The sequence below is a fragment of the Cydia amplana genome, chromosome 2 (assembly GCF_948474715.1).
Source record: "Cydia amplana chromosome 2, ilCydAmpl1.1, whole genome shotgun sequence".
NCBI classification, from domain to species: Eukaryota; Metazoa; Arthropoda; class Insecta; order Lepidoptera; family Tortricidae; genus Cydia; species Cydia amplana.
The window spans coordinates 9,010,188-9,032,883 of record NC_086070.1 but is presented as its reverse complement, the minus strand read 5'-3'; the positions used below and the strand labels follow the sequence as shown (position 1 = coordinate 9,032,883).

General features: G+C 36.2%; 2 protein-coding genes and 1 long non-coding RNA gene across 10 annotated transcripts in view; 1 reads left to right on the top strand and 2 right to left on the bottom strand.

Annotated features, from left to right (window-relative positions):
• Window positions 1-2,897: 2,897 nt before the first annotated feature.
• Window positions 2,898-9,340, bottom strand: LOC134657345 (proton-coupled folate transporter-like). Of its 2 annotated transcripts, XM_063512912.1 has the most exons (9): window positions 8,974-9,340; window positions 8,357-8,588; window positions 7,100-7,393; window positions 6,331-6,483; window positions 5,716-5,908; window positions 5,479-5,580; window positions 4,703-4,840; window positions 3,757-3,840; window positions 2,898-3,262 (listed from the first exon to the last, which is right to left on the bottom strand). In XM_063512912.1, the coding sequence occupies exons 1-9, from the start codon at window positions 9,015-9,017 to the stop codon at window positions 2,985-2,987; spliced, it is 1,518 nt and encodes a 505-aa protein (XP_063368982.1). In that variant the 5' UTR covers window positions 9,018-9,340; the 3' UTR covers window positions 2,898-2,984. The 2 variants fall into 2 exon arrangements, with proteins under 2 accessions (XP_063368982.1, XP_063368984.1); XM_063512914.1 differs by lacking the exon at window positions 3,757-3,840.
• Window positions 9,341-11,011: 1,671 nt separating this feature from the next.
• LOC134657813 (uncharacterized) overlaps window positions 11,012-22,696 on the top strand; it is a 95,458-nt gene continuing 83,773 nt past the window's right edge. For 4 of the 7 annotated variants that reach the window (XM_063513393.1, XM_063513433.1, XM_063513440.1 and 1 more), the window contains exon 1: window positions 18,635-18,971. In XM_063513393.1, coding sequence (XP_063369463.1) covers window positions 18,815-18,971 — 157 coding nt within the window. In that variant the 5' untranslated portion in view covers window positions 18,635-18,814. Of the gene's footprint in view, window positions 11,031-12,056; window positions 12,075-15,307; window positions 15,510-15,653; window positions 15,717-18,634; window positions 18,972-22,696 lie in introns of those variants that run through there. The other 3 variants (XM_063513417.1, XM_063513425.1, XM_063513409.1) reach the window with 3 other exon arrangements.
• LOC134658840 (uncharacterized) lies at window positions 15,170-22,688 on the bottom strand. The gene is made up of 2 exons (XR_010097745.1): window positions 22,581-22,688; window positions 15,170-15,311 (listed from the first exon to the last, which is right to left on the bottom strand). It is a non-coding gene; the product is annotated as an uncharacterized LOC134658840 (long non-coding RNA).

Genomic DNA, 22,696 nt, shown 5'->3' with positions numbered 1-22,696 from the left:
GTCTACAAGTATTAATTTTTATTTTTCTATGGAAATGTCAATAATTTCCAGTTTTCAGATTTTTGCCTCTATATGCACCTAATAGTCTACCTTGATGCCAAATTTCAAGTTTCTAGGTCATCTGGAAGTGGGTTAGGTTTTTGATCTATATGTCAGTCACAAAAATGCCGGTTTTTAAACGGTAATTTATCAATAACTGTTTGAGCTATGTTTATGAAATTTTGTATTTTGTACAAGCTAAGGGACTTGAATACATGTGCCAAATTTCATGTGTGTAGGTTAAGTAGGTTTCAAGTTGTGAAGGGGTCAAAAGTAGCTCGAAATGGGTCGTGTAATATTACACACGGTTGCTGCGTCGCCAGTCCCTTTTTCTTTGAACTTGGCTGGACACGCTACCGCTATCAAACCGCGATGAAACTTTATTTTTACATGTGGCAAACTGATTTATATACATAATAAATGTTCCGGTCGTTTGTATTTTGGTTTTTTATGATTTTGTGTAGTTCCATTTCATAATTTTAAAGATAAACACGAAACGTAGGAAATCTTAGCTCACCTCGTAGTCGGGGTGAGGAGTACAGAGATTTCCTACTAAGATGAGTTTTTAAAATTGTTGGATCGACACATAGGGATTATGAACATTATAATAGCTTGATTTGTTATTAGAATATATAATTTACGTAGCAGTAGCCTGTGAAAACCAACTCACCCCTCTGTCATCCCTTCTCTCCCCATTCATAACCCAACTGCCCTCGTAATCCCTACTCACCCCATTTTACGGTAAGACAGTATTTAAACATCGGGTCGACGGACGTACCGATGTAGGTTTAATAAAATACTTTCGTAGGCACCCTTACCTACATAACCCTAAAAACCATTCAATTTAATTATGACTTCATGATCGTATTTAGTAATTTATCATTAGATACGTATTATACCGTATTATTTATGACTAATTGCTATATATCTTTAGTGATAGTAACAATGTGTCAGACGCGTCAATACTCACATAAGTAGTAACCGAGGAAAAAAAATAGTATCTGTATTGGCTATTGCACATCATGTGAAAAAATATTTTCATAATATTATTTTTAGACAATGGGACCTTGGTCGGCGGACATGAAAGCCTTTATGAGAGCCCTGTCGACACAGCTGGTCGGCGCTTCAGGAGACCATAATTATATGGCTGGCGCTTACCTCTCCCATCAGCACGGTCGTGCACGGGCCCAATATCTCTGACAGTACAGAGAGGTAACGCAGCCAGCATTATGGAATCAATGCCGCAGGCGTAGGTTTTGGAGGGGGTGTTCTTTTTATAACTTCAGTAGAAATTTTGGTAGGTATCCCTATAGTTTTCCTTTTCATATTTTTCCTTGGCAGCACGGACCCGCCCGGTATGAGGATACAATGCAACCGCTAGCAATAGCAACCGTTCATGCTAATATTGATACCCGAGCAAGCGAAAGATTCCATAATTGAAATTCGAAAAATGGAATCTTGAGCGTTGCGAGGGTTTCAAAGCACGAGGGTTAAACAAAATTTGTCCCCGAGTGAAACACTACATTTTTCACCACATCAACCCGAAGAAAATAATAACTGTAAGATATGAGCCTAAATTACAAATATATAGGAAAAGCCCTCTTTATGCAGCAGCTAAATGCTACAATCATATTCCAGACTTTATAAAGGCAGAGGAAAGGGATACAACATACGCAAAAAGATTGAAATGGTTCCTTGCGAGAAAAGTGTATTATTCTATTAATGATTTCTTCGCAGATAGCTTTAATATGTAATTTATTAGTTCTATTTATATAATTTAATACGATGCTACTTTTTGTGCTTTATTGCATGACATATGTAAATATTATAAATCTTAGTTTAAGGAAATGTTTGTCATACCCTTTTAGGGTCCATGAGGTACTCACTTGTATAAATGTTGTAACATCTCTTGTTGTAACCATGGTGCAATAAATAAATGATTGATTGATTGATTGATGAAACAAAACCAACCAAATCAAATGCAAATGAATGTTATTAAAATCATTCAAAATCATCACTTAAAGTCAATTCTACCAGCAAACATAAGAAAACAACTCAACATTTGCATTTGATTACTTTGCCTCACATGTGAATAAAATGCAACTTTGCTATATTATTGCATTTATTGCAACTGCAGCTGCAGACCGCACGTCTAATCTGTCACTAGCACCCATTTAATTTGAGCGAAATCCGTCTTTTTATTTGAAAATCGCAGCGTGAAAATCCAGTGCCGCTAGAGATCTGGTGAAAATAACAGAATTTTTTATAGGAATTCTAAAGGAAGAGAGTAGGACTTCTTTTATGTTAATAATCCCAATGTACTATGTGAGGGCTTCGGTCATCTGTGGTCGAAAACATAGATTTGTCATTACGGTTAAATAATTATCAGCACTAAAAACCAAAACACAGTGTATTAAGTAAGTATTAGTTAACTAATGAATTTAGATACAACTATCTTTCTTATCACACCTAAGCCAGTCCCCAAATAAACAGCTGATGTTACATTTTCCTGTTATGTAGGTAATATACATAACAGGAAAATGTATTACTTGATTACTTTGTCCCACATTTGGATAAAATGCAACTTTCTCACCAGTTTTTGAACAATCGAGATCCAGGCCGCGCCTTTACCAGCTGGTGTGGTGAAAAATAAATAACTAATGTCACACTGTTTAATAGAAAAGGAGTAGAAGGTACTATAGCTCCTTTATGCGAATAACGCTTCAATCAGAAAAATTAGATTTTTTACCTACTCTTAGGCTTTGAATATGTCCACAGAAGAGACAGGAACCTAATCGCTGTGATCGTGAATAACTCATTATACTATTTGGGTTTGTCGTAAGTAAAAATATTGCACATGTTAAGCTAACATTTATTCGATTTTACAATATCAGGTTACCTTTTCGGCAAAGCCGATTTGATTCTTTGGTTTTAATGTAACATTTTCATTTTTTTTTTACAAGTTCACAATTATCTTCTAAGAGAACTTGTGGAGCGACTACAAGCTTCTCAGGCAGTGCATGCGGTTCATGATAATTACTCTTTTGTATTAGTTTCCTAGTAACAACGAATGACAATAGTTGTATAGTAGCTAAAGCAAGGCATGGCAACAGCCACGCATCGGCCATGGTCTTGACAGTTCTGCTATACAGGTAGTTGTAGAGGGGAGAAGATACGATAAGGGTTGCCGATTCGAGAGCTCCGAGAACACTGTAGATTTTACCTGGAAATTAATAGTCATTGTTAATTTAATTGAAACACAGAGAATATACCTAACTGTCTATAAGTTAGCATAGAGTTATAGGAGATGGATGTGGCTGTCTGTCAAAACTTGCCCTGTTTTAGATTGACTTATACTTGTTTCAGTTGACAATCCATAGTAACCCAATAGACAACCAGTTGAAATAAAATTCTATCCAAAAATTCCGCAAATAATATTCCACCGTCCCGCGACTAATCTCATGGCTTAGCCTAATCTGTTTACCAATTGTCTTGCTTCTTAATCATCCATTCATTCATATCATATATTCATCGGTGACTATGCTACGAGAGCTCTACGCCTTACGTAAGTAAACATTTGCAGCAAAAATCGTGTGCCAATGCAATCGTGTTCCTTGTTCCTTCCAAAGCGGAATAAAGACAAAATTTATTCATAACCGAATGTAAGAATTTAAACTTAACGGTAGGTATAGGTACTTATTTAATTTATATACACACCTTGTTCGGTTGGTAAAATTTGCTTATTCAAAATCGGCCTTTGTACAACTTGTGAGCCCTGACTTATGATGCCCACCAAAGCAACTGAAACCAAAATATAAGTATATAATTAGTACCTGAGTACGTAATAGTTGTGACATATTAATTATCCAAACGTCATGACTATAAGTATGTGAGACGTGAACTTATTATTAATTTTGTGTACCAAGTACTTAATTTACGTACATATGTTGAAAAAGGTATAATGAATTTTATATCCCCCATTTGTGTAAGATGTCCTCCCTAATATATGTTTTGACTTTCTACTTCGCTGTTCCCATAAAGATGACTCATGCTAGACCGGACCGGAGCTTTCGGTGCTTCGTGCCGTGCCGACATCACCGATCAGCCGTCACAGACAATGACGCCTCGGCCCGGACCCGGCCCGGTCTAGTCATCCTTAACAGGAAGGAAATTTGTCACTTGGTGGCTGAACCAATTAACGAATGTTTTATAGGGGCCATCACGAACAATGAGGCAAAGTCAGACCAAAACTCTGTTTAAAATCAAGTTGCGCAGACATCTTTTAGAAAAGTCTCTTAGCTAAGTCTCATAAAAATCTTAAAGCAGGTATATATTTATTTATATAATATTTGTATATATATATGTATGTATATATGTATATATATATATGTATGTATATTAGTATATTATGTATGTATAAGTAAGTATATTATAGCAATAATAATATGTATATTTGAAATAGTATGTTGTACAACATAAAAATTATGTTTAATATTAAACTGTTCGTACTTTAAATTTTTCTTGCACCTATTACTGCTTGCTCTCTGTTTGGCCCGAGGGTTAACTGGTAGAGAATGCCTTCAGGCATTAAGTTCGCCTTTTGTACATTTTTTACTGTGCAATAAAGTTTAAATAAATAAATAAATAATGATCGTATACTTACGTAAGAAAACTACATATGTGTGTCTAGCTGCGATGAGGCCGGAGGTGGCCAGCAGGTAGGACAGGCAGCTCAGCACGCCCACCGCCTCGTCTGACAGCCGCAGCCGCCGCTTCAGCAGGGTCAGGATCAACATCGTTCCTGCAGTACATAATAATATCTACAATAAAACCATCAATTAAGAAGATTCTGAACTTTCTAAAGGGACAAGGTCAGAAACGCATCTTAAGCGGATAACTTGCGTAAAGTTGTAGGGACCAGTTTAAATTGGGGTATTACGCGGGAAATCGTATACGTGTCGTGATCATAAATAATATGGTTCTACTGTAGTTATTTAATTTATTAGATATATGGTTTTAATTCAGTCTGTCGTAGCGCTTTTTTAGATCATACCCAATACGGTTGCCAAAAAATATCTTGAGGCCTTTCTCTAGGACCTTCATCGATTTGAAACCTGATTTCTTGACTTTCGCTCGATAGGAAAAAAATGACGACTAGGTCTAAAAACCACCTTTTAAATATGTAACAATTTTTGCACAAAAGCAAAAATATGAAAGGCTTCTAAAAACGCGCAATTTTATTTGTGCTGGAACCCATCGATTACCTACTTTTTTGTTAATACTTACATACCTTATTAAATAACAATTCAAAAATTGATTACCAACGATGGGTAGGTACATGCACACCGAAATGTCTATAATTTTCTAATACAAAACAAGTGAATATGGAGAATTTTTTTATAAAAGACCTCTAAGTATGTTAAAAATAACGATTTTTACCCAGGAAACTGACAATATTCCGGTAGGCGAGGAATAATCCAAATGTTATATCATCCCAGTTGAACTTTTTCCTGTAGTACATGAAGGCCAGCATTACTTCGGCTGAAATATAAAATGAAAATTTTATAGAAAATAAGTTAAGGTTCAAAATTTATAACATAAAGTATAGATGCAGCGCTGTTGTTTTATAAATCTGATCTGGATATGAAATTGCCGTGTTCACTCTCACAAACTTACTAGACAACAGCAGCTTGTCCGACAGGCCCACCAGCAGCATGAGGAATATGATGGTCCTCCTGTGGTCCTGCCGCGCCCGCACTAGGCACTTAATGGCCAGGAATGGAAGCCGCCAGTTCACCACGGAGACCTTATTGGCCGGGTTCACGTTCACGTCCTTCACGTACACTATCACGAATATCAGAGACGAAAACTGAAATTAAAATGTTGCAATTAAGTAAGTATATCCGCGTAATTTGCAATCTTAAACTTAGCGGTGTCTTGGTAAATCAAAAGAGCGCAGATACCTATAAATAATTCTGTTTAGATAGTTATACCAACTATTCAAACAATTAGTGTATTTTTGAATGTGGGCCAACTATTTATTTCACTTCAGTGTTTGCTGAAGATAGGCAATAAGAAAAAAAGACACTTTGTATGTTCAGTTAAATCAATTGCAACTATGGGACAAATGCAACAATTTAACTACTTTAGAAATACAGGATGCATTTTTGCGACGTAATTAAGTGTGCTACTTGCCTACCGTTTCAAAAGTACGTAGTTACATTTGACCAATATTTGCAATTGCCCTGACTGACCTTGATTACTACTACTCTAAATAATCATAGTAAGTACCTGCAGGAATAATGCAATAGGAAACACACCGTGGAATCCTAGTTGACGGTAGAGCAGCGGCCCGCTCACGGCGCCCATGACGTGTGCTATTTGGATGGCCGCGCGGTGTGTGCCCATGGTGCGGGTGACGTCCCGGCCTGTTGCGTGGCACACCTGAAATATGAAGAGAAATTAAATGAGAGGGAGTCGAAAACAATTGGTAATATTTAGGTAGATAGGCTATCTACTTGGCGATTAATAAGAAAGCCCCTAATCAAATGATAAATAACGGCATAAACGCAGGCTTGAGCTATTTACAGTATTTACTGCTCTTCTTATGAAATAGACGTAAATTCTTTTTTTGTACCGTCCTTTCTTTTTTTGTACCGTTTGTAGGAATGAACCCCTCCACTATGCATGGTACGACACGCACTTGACCGGTTTTTATTACCGGCTGGCCTAATGTACCTACTCGTAGTTGTACCTTTATGAGAGAATTTAAATCTGTGCTTTGGCTAAACACTCATATATTTTATTATGGAATATGATTACTTATGGTTAAAATAAAATATACGTGTTTTTTTCTAATTAAAGTTTTTCGCTCTGGCAATTATTTCTATTTAACTCTAATCTACCCATAATCTACCCAATAATGACCCGATGCTTCAGCGAAGGTGTCAGTAAGACATAAGTCAAATCAGCAATATTTTCAGAAGATATGTTTAAACAACTATCTCGAAAATTGTTTGATCACAAACGGAAAAACTGTTCAAGTAAAAATGTTCCTTACATCTCCGATGTGGCTGAAAGCGCCCGCCAGCATGAGACCAAAATTTCCTCCGAGAGACATCGGTATCTGCACTGCGTACAGAGTTTGCGTCGCGTTGAAGCCCGGGAAGCTACTCAGAAGAATGATGCACGTTGTCATCACGCACATGCCCACTAAAGGTAGAATAATAATTGGTTTTCTTCTGCCACTGCAGTCACTCCACGGCCCGACGAATAGTAATATGATGGTGGAAATTAGTGCTCCTACAAAACTTCGACTGACGTTGACTTGTGAAACGACCGTCTGACTTGCTGCCTGAAATACAGAAACAGGTAGGTAAACAGTTAACAACTTAACACTAAAATACTTAAATTTATTTGAGTTATATAAATATATTATTAGGTATTCATTAACTTAACACTTATTAAGCAAAACGCATTTTCTATAATGTTAAAATAAAGAAAATTTCTTTTTTTTTATAAAAAAACATTCCATTCAAATGTCATTCAATAGAACTTGCTAACTATGTAAACAAACCGCCATACTAAAATTTACACTAAATGTCAATTTACTAGTAACTTTTGTTTACATCGTTTACATAGTTAGCAAGTTCTATTGAATGACACTTTAGAGGGACTCATCTTATTACTTTCGTGGTTTTTATTTTTAGGGTTCCGTAGTCAATTAGGAATAGTTTCGCCATGTCCGTCTGTCCGAGGCTTTCCTCCGTGATCGTTAGTGTTAGACGGCTGTGCAATTTGGCATGGGTATATAAATCAATAAAGCCGAGAAAGTCGTACAATAAATTTTTTTTCGTTACCTCCGTACACGTAAAGTGGGGATGTAATTTTTTTTTCGCTTTAACCCTACAGTGTGGGATATCTTTGGATAGGTCTTTCAAAACGAAAAGCAGTTTTCAACAAACATTATGAAGTGAATATTTTCGGAAATAATCGCTCTGAAGAAAAGAAAACCTGCCCCGTTTCCCTCTAACTTTTGAACCATGGGTACAAAAAATATGAAATTCACGAAAATCATTCTTCAATAAATATGCTGCCATTATAAAAGCCATATTGTATTGCGACATCCTTTAAAAAGTTATCTTTTTGGTATCACTTCCTTGTGATACCGGTCCAATAATCCAAAGTCCATAGACAAACAGCACTTTATTCAATTTCTACATATAAACATATTCGATAATCTATACGCCACGATATGCAACACTATCTACACATTATCACACGATACGAGATGACAATACCGGTATTATTTGATTACCTCAGCGCTTCTGAACTCCTCTCCAACGCCTTTGTCGCATATTTCTGGAGCGATCTTCAGGTCAACCATGCAGGCCGTGCGCAGGTACAGGATCTGCAGTGAGGTCTGCGAAAGGTTTATGGCTACCATAGCGCCTATAAGGGCCGGTTCCATAATTATTTTCCATTTTTGTTGCTCTGGTTCTTTGCATTCTTCCTTTTTTTGAGCTTCTGAGAGACAGCCGCCACTTGAACTGAAATCGAGTAAAAATAAATACTAAGAAAATAAATGTCAAAAGGCTACGTGTATCGTGTATATTATATATTATAGGTATTGCTGCACAATTTTGACGAGTAAATAAAAACGCTCAGTGCCTGACGGACCATAATGGACGGAAAACAGGGTGACGGTTACAAAGTAACCACACTCGGTGTTCCATTTTTCCAATTTCGATACCGGAAAACAATAATTTTATTAGGAAGCAAAATAGATACCTTCGTATACGGGAGCCGCTTAAGGCAATGCTTTTTAAGCAGATTTAGGCCCATATTTCACATTATTACTAACTAAGTACATTAATTTATAATACGAGTATTTTAACTAAAAAGCACCAAAAAGTAATAATCTTACTTACTTACTTTAACTTTTCCAACTCATGGATATCGACACCGTTGGTCGTCATGTCCCGCAGTCAATTTATTTACACATGTAAATTAGATTACACTTAACGTTTTAATAACATTATTTATAGTATTAACAGGCACACATAAACATCATAACCACACGCGCGGGTTTCCAGTATCGCGCCGCTTTTACATGTGAACTGATAACATCCAGTCTGTTTTCAAATTGTATGAGAGACAAGGCGTTGCGTAGGGGCCTCTTCTCACCTCACCGATAATTGCAGGCGATTCGTGATACATGGCGGCATTTGATCGATCGATTGAATTCGCTGCACCTACTTAGCCGGCAATTATCTAAAATCACTTGCAACTATCGGTGAGATGAGTATAGAGGCCCTTGTTCTGCAGCGGACGCGGCGGTCGCGGATATAGTGTGAGGTGTAGAGGTCGGGATTACAATGGCCTGTTTCACAGGCGTCGGGATGCGAAACAGCTGATATCCATGCAAGTGGCCGCGTAACAGTCGGTCAATTGGTTTCACTTACGTTCGATTATACCTCTAGTTCTTGATCATTCAGCTAAATTCTATATAAGATGCATTAGTCAGAGAAAGGACATGACATGTAGTCGTAAAATGTAAGAGTCAAAGCTAGGTTTTTATGCCAAGTGCTATAAAGGATGGCTGTTCTAATATGCTGTGTCACTACCTGTAGTACATATATGACTGTATGCTTTGTCACTGCCAAGTTGATGTAACCTTAGCGTAGATAGACTCTACCTACGAATGTTATATCTACCTACGACGTGATTCTAATAAATTTGCGACCTTTTAAATTCATGGCATATGAAATCCTTTATTTTCAATAATCTTGACGGGACCATTTTTGTCTCTACATTTTTCTAAGCTCTTTCAAACAAACCTACAATTGGAATCTTAGCAAAAGTTTGTACTAACCTCTAGCCGCCCAAAGACCTATAAAAAGGTTTCCTGTTCCATTCTAATTTGAACTTTGTGTTAACAAAATAAAATTTCATTTTGCTTGGCAAGGTTTGACGTATGGGCGGCTAGAGGTTAATATGAAACTCGAATGTCCTACGTGATTAACACCACGGGTACCATATCATAATGATAACCAAATGATAATTGCTATAAATATTAGCATTTGACGTGGAGGCCGTCGTGTGCCGTCGTACAGTGCACTTCCTTAATAAGAATGTAGGTCAACAATATGTGTCTAGGTAGGTTTATAATTTATGTTATATCACATCGACAAGAATAGATTGACGACATATAATCAATTCAATTATTTTATGGATGATCTACCTACGATGGAAATTATAAATTTTCAGTGCCGTTTTTTGTAAACTCAAATAATCTTCATCTCTTTCAAGAGACGTAATTCTCACTGCTTTTTGACAGCTTTTGATATTGTAAGTAATTCGCAACATGGTTACCATTATCGTGGTCATAATGTAAACTTAATACATTCTAATATTTTGGGCCCGATTCCGATTTTGTAAATACATCTATTAGATATCTTTTAGACATCGCCAAGATACGATAACGATATGTTTAAGATCTAACCTGTCTATTTTGACATTCCGCGATTCTGGAGATACTCTTGAACGATTTCCACAAGATATTACTTAGAGATCTAATTCACATCTAACACGATCTATCGTAAAAGTGACATTGGTTGCCCGAATTGCGCTGCAAGAGAGAACTAGTTGAAATCGAAACTATAACGTATCTAGAATAGATCTAGTACGTCTCTTGTGACTATCTTGAAGTTCGAATACGGCAATGTCTTTATAACTCAAGTTTCTCTTGAAAGTGTAACATATGACGCGAAAAATTAATTAGTTACGCTTTTGTTTAAAAACTAATGGCTAGCTCGAATTAGGCAACGCAGTCAATGAACGGCATTGTCCGGCGCTAGTGGTTACATGAATACCTAAGTGCTACACCTCTGCGATGATGTTCATGGTCGCAGCTAGAGCCAGCTCTAAAATAACACAGTAGAGAATCGTTCGGGCCGCGCGCTGCACTACGCGGTAGCAACAAGCTACAAGTTTGTTACGCGTGTAATTATTATCATTAGTTTTAACACTTCTATTCTAACTGCGTAATGTTTGCTTGTGCATTAAACGAGCTAACCTTCAAAGATAATAGTTAAATTCGTTTCTAGCTCTAGACATAGAGAAAAAAATACATAGAGTGCTCACTCCATACATCAGTTTTAGTACCAAAAAGACTATTAGCATCTAGCATCGAGTAGCGGAACTATCAGTACTGCTACTTGACAATAGATGTAGCACCGACCGGAAAGTCTTATGCTGTTGAGATAAGACTTTCCGGTCGGTGCTACATCTATTGTCAAGTAGCAGTACTGATAGTTCCGCTACTCGATGCTAGATGTAGACACTGAAATTAATAGTCTGAACTGATGTATGGAGTGAGCACTCTTGTCTTACTATATTTCTCTATGCTCTAGATAACTTTATTAGGAATTGATAATGTGCGTGTTGTTTCTATAGTAATGATAGTTAATTACAATGCAATGTAAACTGATTAATATTTTTGGGTTTTGTTGACTAATATAATAATTTGTTGTCAAGTACACTATTCTATGCACGCACGACTGTTAGGTCTTCTTCTTCTGTCCAAAATGCAAACCGTGTATTTCTGACAAGTGTAGGTATAAAGTACAAAATTATGTTCATCGGCACGTGAATTAACACACAACCTGACTTACTTCCCTATATATATTGTGTAATTGAAACTATGTATTTCAAATTAACAAGTATTCGGCAACGTTAATTAATGCTATCTGTTTGCGTTTCAGTGGAACAAGTTTGAATGACTTCGTTTCAGGCGTGGACATGCAATTTAATCTAGAATCTAACTAAAATGCATTAAGGTTTAGTTTAGCTCTGACATAAGTAGTTTCAAACTCTTGCTAAATACATATCCTTAACGAGTTAGTTCGTTTGAGTCATTCGTTGCTACGGATCGGTTTTTCGTGCGTTCCCAGAGGTTTTCAGTACGTTATAAAAGTGAAGTGAGATCTGCAGTTTACAGTTTTGATATTATCAACTGTCTTCTATCTTATCAGGTAGGGTTAGTCATGATAAAAGAAAGATGATAACATGTACCGACTGATTGTTCACTAATATACCCACTTAACTGGGTATTGCTATTTACTAAACGATGTTTAAACATTTTATCTAGAACCAACCATCACTACGTAGATATTCCACATTGTACCTCCCAATTAAATAAGCATAGCAACATTGTATCGTATCAGTTTTAGACTTAAGGTTATATATTATCCTAACTGCGACTGTATCAACATGTAGCTGATGTAGCATTTTTACTGCAGCGCAGCGTTGCATTAGTGGGAAACGGGCGGTGTCAATCCTTGATAACATAATATCCTAGGTTGTAAGTGCTGTAACAGGTTGTCAAAATGAGAGAGAGAGAAAAGTGTATATATACATTTACCTACTGTTAGTGTTGTCACTCTTTGTTTTATACAATAGCCAAATTAGTTAAGCAAATACTGACATCTTATCGATATTATATAGATTTGCGGTATACATGACCTAAGAGAGGTAATTAATGTATTATGTACATACACACTAAATTAAGATTACTCTTGATCTAAAATACTACTAAATTATTTTACTAATTTTAAATACAACAGCTTTAAATGAACAATCTTGTAAATATTATCTTGTTCATAACATAACCTTGTTCGGACAAACAAATGCATTAAAAAACTTTAGTCAAAAATAGTGTGACTTTACGGCTTCGATATAATAGCTTTAGTACCTACCTGGAACAGATCTGCATCAAAATATGGAGGATCCTTATGAGGCAGGTGGATAGCCTTGAATCCATCTAGGTACATGAACCATACTCGCCTTTAAATACGTAATAATTAACTATATGTAAGTACTGCGATATATCCTTCTATATACAAATGTAACAATAACAACGTCCATTAGAATTTGATTCTTGATGAACTGACATGAGGTATATATTTTATTGTAGTTTGCTGCTTGCTATATGTTCTATGGGATACTAATGTCTGCGCATTTGTTAACGTCAATTAAGAACCGATTGAATGACTAAGGCCTGCCTACGTTTTAAGTTATTTGAACTCGTATATGTAAGACTATTTTAAAGTTTATTGTAAGAAATAATAATGAAAGTTACGCAGCAACATCAGCAATACAATCGCGACATGTTATCGATTGCTTTAGCGCTGTTTTAAATATCGTTGATACTGGGATAATGTGTTTTTATTTAAATCTATTGTAATTATTTCACAACACATCGAAGTACTTATGACCGTGGAACTGTTTGATAACATGCTCTAAAAAGGTAAAACCGTGTTTATTGGGGCAAATAAAAATAATTGCTAAATGCAGGCTATCAATGCCTTGTAGGTATAACTGGTATAAGATAACTAAAGAGGGGTCCAACGCAAAACTGGCTTTTGTTTTGAATTCTTACATTTTTATAAAATTAAGGGTAAATGCCCTGAAGAAATGTACACGAAAAGTAGACTATAGGTACTTATTTGCAAGGACTCCAAAGGTTAAAGTTGTCTCGATAAAAAAATCACCAAAACATGTTTACCTAATTTTAATTTATATGTACTGAGCAGTTCCATCTGCATATCATAGTTAATTGGATTAAAAAAAAATTAAGCATAATTGCATTAAATCTTTTGACACACGTATATTTTTAGAGTATGTAATTGAGATAAAAGTTAAAAACCTGCGCATGGGATCTTCCGTCTCAATTTTCGCGCTTCGTGCCATATCTTTTGTTTCCCTAATTTCCTGGCTTTATACCCCATTCTAAACCAAAATGTTTGTTGATACATATCAATTACACTTTTTAGATTCCTTGTCAAAGTTTAGGTACCTACTCAAGATCAATTTTATTCATTTATTAGTCACATAACATTCTGTGTAAATTACTTTTCTTCTTTATTGGAACTGTTAAACAAGAATAATTAAGTAATTAAAATTTATTCCAGTTTTATATTTTTATGCATTACTGGCGACTATACTTATTTAATTAGATTACATGGCACAGCTAACTCACCACGTCGCATTTAACAGTACCGATAGGGAAATATAGTGCCTACACAAGCGAAAGAGCAAAGTTGAAAATCTAGGGCAACCGAGGATTAGGTGTTCAAACCAAAGTGGATACCTAGTAGCTATTAGGCACTCTTAGAATATTATACAGATAGACAATATTAGTTGGATTTAAAGTGATGGTTCTGAGAATATTTTAAACTGGATATGGTACCTTATGGTTACAGCACTGATCTGATATACGAGTATATTACGCATGACCGCTCTCAATGGCGTGACGTCACGATATCGACCCTTGCCTCGCTGTCAATGCACCTCTACTAGGCCGGCGTCATACTACACACAATATATTTATATTTCTGTTATTTATTCTTTAAATAATAGCAATTAATACATGTATAAAAATAATAGTTAAACGAGACACGGTACCTGTTTTCTTTTTTTATTTGACACTAGCAACACTCGAGCGACATTATACCATGCCATGCCTAGTGATTACCCCGTGCATGAAAATTAAGGCGCATGCGTGGAAAACATGGCGAGCGACCCCACTGCAGGGTGGCAGTGCTTTCCTTAACAGGGCCGAATTTAGTAACAAAAAATATTACAACCGGATTTTAATTCAACTGCATCTTTTAAATGCGTTTAGGTAGGTACCTACGGAACTCCGTTATAGTACCCCCATTTTAGTCAGGGTTAAGAATGTAAAATTGATAATGATATACATATATACATATATGTATTAATATATTTATAGTCAATAGTCAAAATATACTTTATTCATGTAGGCCTAGCAACAAGCACTTATGAATCGTAACATACTTAATAAATTATCTTAAGCTAATTATCTTTATCAATTTTACCCGAGTTTTTAAGCTTTTAAAATCGGATTTTCTGAAATATTTTAAAGCGTTCTTATACTTAGCCACAATATATTTGGATCCAATGTTTGTTTATTACACTTGTGTTTATTATACTCATGCATTAAAAAATCAAAATACAGTCAAAAAGAGTACAATCATAACAACTGCTGTGGAACGTAATCAAATTAAAAATAGTATTAGCGAAAACTGTAAAGTTAAATTAAATAAGAACTTTATTTAACGTCATTGTTCCTGGATTTAGTAACCCTTAAATATTCCAAGTGCGTCCCTGCGTGATATTTGCATTCGGCTCGAGTCGGGGGGCTTCGTGTATTTCCGCGCGGCAGCCTTCCAACCCTCGCAGAGATGGCTCTATCGCAATATGAAAAATCTTTACAATATTTCCCGTTTTAAACAAAATAATGTATAGTTTTTGAGTGAAGTGTGTTATGCTTGTAACGTTGATTATGCAGAATTCGTTTTAAATGACTGTTTAAGTTCCGTGTAGATACAGTGCCAATCTGTGATTGTGTTGTGCTTGTACATCGAAGTCCGGAACGATAGATGTAGGTAAAGATTGTATATTTAACCCTATATATGACTAATCGGAATTACGGAAATTATCAGACTATGTACCTATTATATATGTACATATTCTGTTAGTAGGTATTACATTAGTTACGTTACGTTATTATTAAGCGGTTTGTTTTACAGGTATCGAACCATGAAAGGCATCGACGACGATGACTGAAAAAGGAGAAGTCAATAGGATGCTGGGTAAGTTGTTTTACTTTTTTCCATATTTTATAGGTATTCAGCACTCACTGTATTTATATTTATACAATGTTGTACTTCATTATAAATTCTATGGCTGGGTTGGGTAGGTACCCATAATTCATTTGGTCATGCAGGTAAGTACCTATACAAAATTACAAATAAGTACAAAACCATAAATTATATCAATGGCTTCATTCATTCATGTTTCGTAGGGCCAGGGCGGTTTATACTTTATACACGTACTTAGTTAGTAACACGCAGAAACATTTTTTATTTCGGTAGTAAACCCTTTTACCGACATGAAAAATGTTTGTAGAGCTCTATATTTGCATTGCAATCACTCGTAATATCGATAGGTAGAAGATACTTCGGTATATATAGAATAACTTTAAAACCAAGAAAAAATTGAGATCGAATGCTAAAAGTGCCACTTTATTCGTCTTAGGGCCAGTTGCACCAACCACATTTGACACACTGATCAACGTCAGCCGGCGCGCCCCGGCGCTTTACTATGAAACTTTCCATACCTACATAAAAATTTAGCGAACTCTTTAACGATACGAGCGTCGAACAGTTTGGTGCAACCGACCCTTATTAAATTAAATTAAGACCTCAAATAAACGTTGCGTTGAAGTTATACAATTCTTATATTCATTAGCCCTACAGAATTAAAAAAAACTACCTCGTCAGACCATTTTTAGGGTACCGTACCCAAAGGGTAAAAACGGGACCCTATTACTAAGACTCCGCTGTCCGTCCGTCCGTCCGTCCGTCTGTCACCAGGCTGTATCTCACGAACCATGATAGCTAGACAGTTGAAATTTTCACAGATGATGTATTTCTGTTGCCGCTATAACAACAAATACTAAAACAGAATAAAATAAAGATTTAAGTGGGGCTCCCATACAATAAACGTGATTTTTGACCGAAGTTAAGCAACGTCGGGCGGGGTCAGTACTTGGATGGGTGACCGTTTTTTTGCTTGTTTTGCTCTATTTTTTGTTGATGGTGCGGAACCCTCCGTGCGCGAGTCCGACTCGCACTTGGCCGGTTTTTTATTAGTCCTCAGAAATAATGCCCTAGAGGCCGTCGTCTATGCCAACTCTGAACCGACTTTGATACAGCGAAGTGTGGAAGTATCATTATAAAAGTCATATTTCCATAGGAATTTGAAATGCCATGCACTATTAGCTTATTGGTCTAAAGGGGCCCACTGATTAACAGTCCGCCGGACGGTATCGGCCTGTTAGTTAGAACAAAAAGTTGACAGTTCCGAACAACTGACAGGCCGATACCGTCCGGCGGACTGTTAATCAGTGGGCGGAGTGGGCCCCTTAACTCTTATGACTCTTATGAGATGAGATGAGATAAGATAAGATGTTTTATTTTGCAACCCTTCTTAAGCCCTTTTATAAAAGCGCGTTCATCGGGAACAAACTATTGTAGATAATACATTAAATTCAAAAATTGGTATCTTCTTGGTAATAATAATAATTGGCATCTGATTTCAAATAAAATATTAAAATTTTTAATTTCTCTGAAAGCTAAACAGCATTTGATAATTGCGTGATTAATTTAAAAAACATGCATGAATGCAGGTACCGGTGCGGATGTCACGACTGCCACTGCATCTTAAATTAACATAATTGTGACATCCCTAGCATATGAAGTTAATGCCAAATTGGATTTTTGCATGACGGCTTAAATTATGGAGCGAATTAATTGGTAGTTCTATCCGCGTGGTTCTTTGCTCTAATTTTTCGCAGTTAGTTGTTCGTTGGTGCCCGTAACCTTTAATAGGTAGGTACTTACCTGCACAAAAAATTCATAAGATCTGGCGCCTCAACTTAAGGTATTACTTACTAAACTATGTATTAATACCGATTTAGCACTTCGATTGTACGTGCGATTTTTATCCTAACCGATCCATTTATGTCTCTATTTAATAACGCAAGATAAATGTTAGATTTCTTGATCGTGACCAGCGGGCTCAGCACGGATCCATTTTTATCCACTATCACTAAGCCCGTCACTTTCGCACTTACATACTTGTTAGAACGTGACAGGCATGGTGATAAATGATAAAAATGCGACCGTGCTACTAGGGCTGTTTGATAAATGAGTACCTTTATTTTCTATTTCATAACAAAAGGATAAGACTTAAAACTCCAGACACGTGCGACTATAGAAAGCACGCACAATACGTTGCTCCCTGATTACCGGTAGAGTACCCAGCTATATAAACTTCGTAAAATCGATAAATATGCAATTGATTCTGTACCTTATTTTCAATAGCTTAAAGCTCATGCAATAATACATGATAGATTTCTCAACATGGACTTAACCCTTCGCCGGAGTTACTCAGGACTTGCCCTTCATTATAGCGGCTGCAATAGCGACAGTGCTACAGAGACAGGCGGTAGAGCTGAATAGCGAAGTGTAACTGTAAAATAATGTTGTGTTCAAAAATTTTTATTACTTCGTAAAAATTAAAATTGTGACTAAGCACTAGAGGCATTGGAAACTATTGGCCAGGGGTAATTTTGAGTGTTGCAAATAATGAATTTCCATTACGAGAAAACGTTTTAAAATCAAACACTATGCTGATCTAAAAATATGTATCTCAAGTCTAATACCTATCTATGTGAGGCATTGGCGTTTTACTAGCTCGGCTCGAACAACTTTTTACTCAGCCACGTATGACACTGATGTGTGTATTTTTATCCTTATAAAGAAATCACGTCAAGGCTCATAGTGTTTACTTCTTTAGACATGTGCCTATTACGAGATGCATCGACTCAGTAATGCGCTCGCCTCTTGGACGTCTTGTGTTGTGAGTAATACAGATAACCTATAGATAAGAGGTCTTTTAAAACTCACAACTGGTGTAGGTACTTGGATAATCTTAGTGTTTAACAGTACAGTTTATTGTGTTTGTCATTAACGAAGGTTATGTGCATCTCGGAAGTAAATGGCAAAAAATATACAAAAGCGGCGCTAGTAAATATACTGAAACAACAGTAAAGAAACCTGTGTATAAAATAAAAATAAAGAAAAGAAAAAGAATACTGAAGTGTGTGTACTGTTGAACAGTGAACATGATTGGTTTAGTGTTGTGCATTTTTGGTAAATTATGTGAACTCGCGAGGACTACAAATTCAGGAGTCGGCAAGGACACTGTAAACATAAATTATGATAACAAACTTAAAATTAAAGGAAAAAGGCAACGTAAAAGAAGACGTAGGCGACGCAAAGGTAGGTAAAATTTTAACAGAAGGATGGTTTAAAACAGAAAAGTTTTAGCCAACATGGTGCTGCGTACTTTATTTTCGTAATTAAAAGCGAAGCCTTATCAGTCGCTGGTTAGTTTGATACGCGGATTAAGTACAGTTTGGAGAGGCCATTAAATTTCCATTATGCAGCCTAGCCTAGCGTCTCTTCCGACTATCAATATTTACTAACTATCAACTTACCAAGGTTAATAATGATGTAAGAAAATCGAGAGAGTTATGTTTCAAGTTCGTAGTAAATTAATTTGAACTGTAGCAGTAGAGACCGCCGCGACATCTAGTCGCGGGACATTTAAATAAGTAGTTAGGTACGTGTACGTATCGTATCGAAGCGTCTACAGGTCTATTGTGGGAAATACAATCTGCTTGGCCAACAATACCAACAATGCGCCGAAGTTTTCGTTCATGGATCACGTTAGATGGCGCTGACGTATCAATAACACAAAAATACAGGATAATTTGTGTCACCGCATTCGCAGCTATTCTTCCTAGACACGAGTTGCGTTAACGCAGAAAGAAGTACAAATAAGTTTTTGGCAAAAATTTCATTTTTCGTACAAGCTTTTATCGCCGATTGTACTTTTACAGGGTTAATAGTAACTTACAACAGTTTTAGTTCAGTCAGTTATATAGCATGTCAATTAAATTACTTATTAGCATCCTCACAGAACTTACGTATATAGGTACCTACCTAAAAATGTTCGAGTGCGCGACTGTCATACAGTTAACAGGTATGATTGATTTGTCAAATAAAATGCCTATAATCTTCTGAATATTAGACGAATTGAAGCCGATTGAGCTCTCGTTTCTAAGATATACATTAATAAATAGGTTTGTGGAATCGTTGCCGAGAATGTAGTTAAGCGAGTCTGTCGCAATTGTCGTAACTCGTAAATACCGTTAGTCAGCACAATCAAAAATAACGATACTAAATTTGGGACATCAGCCGCTCTATTACATTGAAGAATTATGGAATCATTCCCACGCACGAATAAATTCGGAGCATCCGGGTAACGTTACTGTGGTTACGTTATCTTAGTTTTCTGGTGTTATACATATAACTAAGTTAATACATTGGTAACGTTTTGGAATATTTAAGTGATGGTCATTTAGAACAAGGTTGCAACCACTTACAGCCATTAGTCCGGATCTACACACGCTTCGAACATATACTGTAGGTACCTATTATAGTCATGTGATGCGACTCCGGCGATGCAAATGTTTAGTTTTTTACTACATGACCTAGTTAGCAGAATATGGCTGAACTGTGGCTGAACGCAGAAGATAGGTCACGTAACGGCCTCTAGCGCTTTCAGCATTTCAGATGAGATTTAATTTCGTGGGACATTGAACCCGAGATTATTTGCCCCGTTCATTTGAACTCCATTTTGATATCGGGTGATCTGCGTTTCAATGAATTCGGTACTTATTTGATTAATTGAATTCTAGTCAAACCCATTGATTAAACAGGAGGAACTCCGTTTTACATTTTTGGACGGGTCTGAAATATAGATTTAAAAGTTTAACAATTTTGAAGTACATCCGAGTACCTAATATTAAATTGGTGACAATACAGAATTTGTACAAGGGGTTGCATTGAATGAGATCAAAGCCATGTGTAAAGTTGTAATTTTATTAATAAATATTTGAATTGAATTGAATATGAATTTAAAACCAATCACATAACATTGTACAAACGTAACAGAATGTGTAATTTAAATTAGCTTGATTTAATTGAAATAAAATAAGTACTTACAGTTTCTACAATTTATAGAGACACCTTATTATATTTACTTTATTTTATTTATAGGGAACTAGTTTGTTCCCGCAGATATGTACAAATGAAAATGAAAAGTCTCTGTTGCACCATTTGACTACCTCAGGCGAATATTTTCGAGGTTAATAAACGGCATTATGTGTCCTGATTAAAAACTGTGTGTGTAGGAAATTACATTAAATAAGTATAGCTCGAGAAATGAAAATAACGACTAAACGTATCGCCATTTATTTTAGAGTGACATTGTAAAATCATAAAAAAATGGCGATACGTTCAGTCGTTGTTTTAATGTAATTTCCTACAGTGTGGAACCTAGCATTAAAATATTTTTAATGCGTAATTTGCGTAAAAGAGTAAAAATCATTAGTACATCCGTCCATCTTCACAAACCCTCGCGATTAGCAGAATATTAACTCCCCGAGGATCCCGAGGATACAAAAAGAGATGAACTAGGTAGGTAATTAATTAGTTGTAAGCGGGCTTAGTCTAAATATGGTTAGTAAGTACACACAATGCTTTCTTGTAGCGACTCAGGGGTCATTCACTCGCTGATCCCACATTACTGCCCAATGTGGTTGGACTTTGCAAAAGTACCGTTCGGTTTTTTAGACTGATAGTATAGATGACATGCTAAATGTAGATGTAGAAGTACGTACCGACTACGAGTATCAAATTCCGTTTACAGGCTGATCTAAAACTACGTTGACTACTACTTACACGACTTTTACAGTTTGTCGTTAACAATCATTTAACTAAAACAAAATACTTATAATATGTATCATCTTCAAAGTGATCGCCTTTCGCTAACACAAACGCAAACAAAATCAAAGCAAATCAAATTGAATACAAATCAACGTTATTAAATATGTATCATTCAAAATCATCATTTAAAAGTCAATTCTACCAGCCAACATGGAAATAACTCAAAATTTGCATCAGATTACTAATTGCGCCACATGTGGATAAAATGAAACTTTCCCATCAGTTTTTAATTAATCAATAGAGCCTTTGCTGCAATCAGCTGGTGTGGTGAAAAAATGTCAAAGTATTTTTGAGCAACTGTAATAATTGTAATTTTTCTATAAATTACAATTTTGGGTAATTTGTTACCTAAGTGAAGTTTTTAACTGCTCGGAACACCTGCCTTATAATGCCAGCTCCTGATATTGCAATGAATAGCATCACAGGTACTTACTTTCTAGCACTAATCACGGAGCAAAGCCGCGAACGCGGCGGACGGACAGACAGACGGACGGACATGGCGAAACTATAAGAGTTCCTAAATGACTACGCTCTACGGAACCCTAAACAATGGAATTAGCGGTCTATTAATTTTAGACTTTAGAATTTTTATATTATTTCCACTCAAAATCGCAAGCTCTTTCCATTCTTTTACGAAAAAAGAAGTGTCCTCAAAATTTCGTAGTTTTTGAAAATGGACAAAGTGGAAAGTGGTGGTGGAAAGAGCTTGTTTTATCACACAAGTTGGTGAACTTGGAAGTCCAATTTTAATAGAAATGCCCATGAATTCTATGAATTATGGTTTTCAGAAAATAAAACGGTAGGTACAATTTATTTATATAATAGATGTTTCTGACATTTTAATTTGTTAGGTACTTCTACACATTAGATTAGATCCAATTAGCAAAGCGCGCATGAGTCAGAGGTTTGGCATCGGCTGATTGTTGAGGGACCACAACAACACATGCCACGAAGGGCTCGCGATGTGTAGCATGCGGGTCAATATCAAATCCTCGCTTAGCATCTGCCACATTACACGAATTATCTCTTTTTTACCTGTTAATTTGTATTTGTTATTCACCCCCTGCCACAGAGAAACCGGGTTTGTTGTCACGACACGACAAAAGTGACGTCGACTGTGCTGAAGTCGGCCGCAGGTGTACGTCAGTTGC

Bases quoted from the DNA above. Each gene is read 5' to 3' on its own strand.
- LOC134657345 (XM_063512912.1), bottom strand. From the start codon at position 9,017: ATGACGACCAACGGTGTCGATATCCATGAGTTGGAAAAGTTAAA. The intron at 7,394-8,356 runs GTAATCAAATAA...TCTGTATTTCAG, and splicing joins AGGAGTTCAGAAGCGCTGAG to GCAGCAAGTCAGACGGTCGT. The intron at 5,909-6,330 runs GTACTTACTATG...TTTTAATTTCAG, and splicing joins CTATTGCATTATTCCTGCAG to TTTTCGTCTCTGATATTCGT.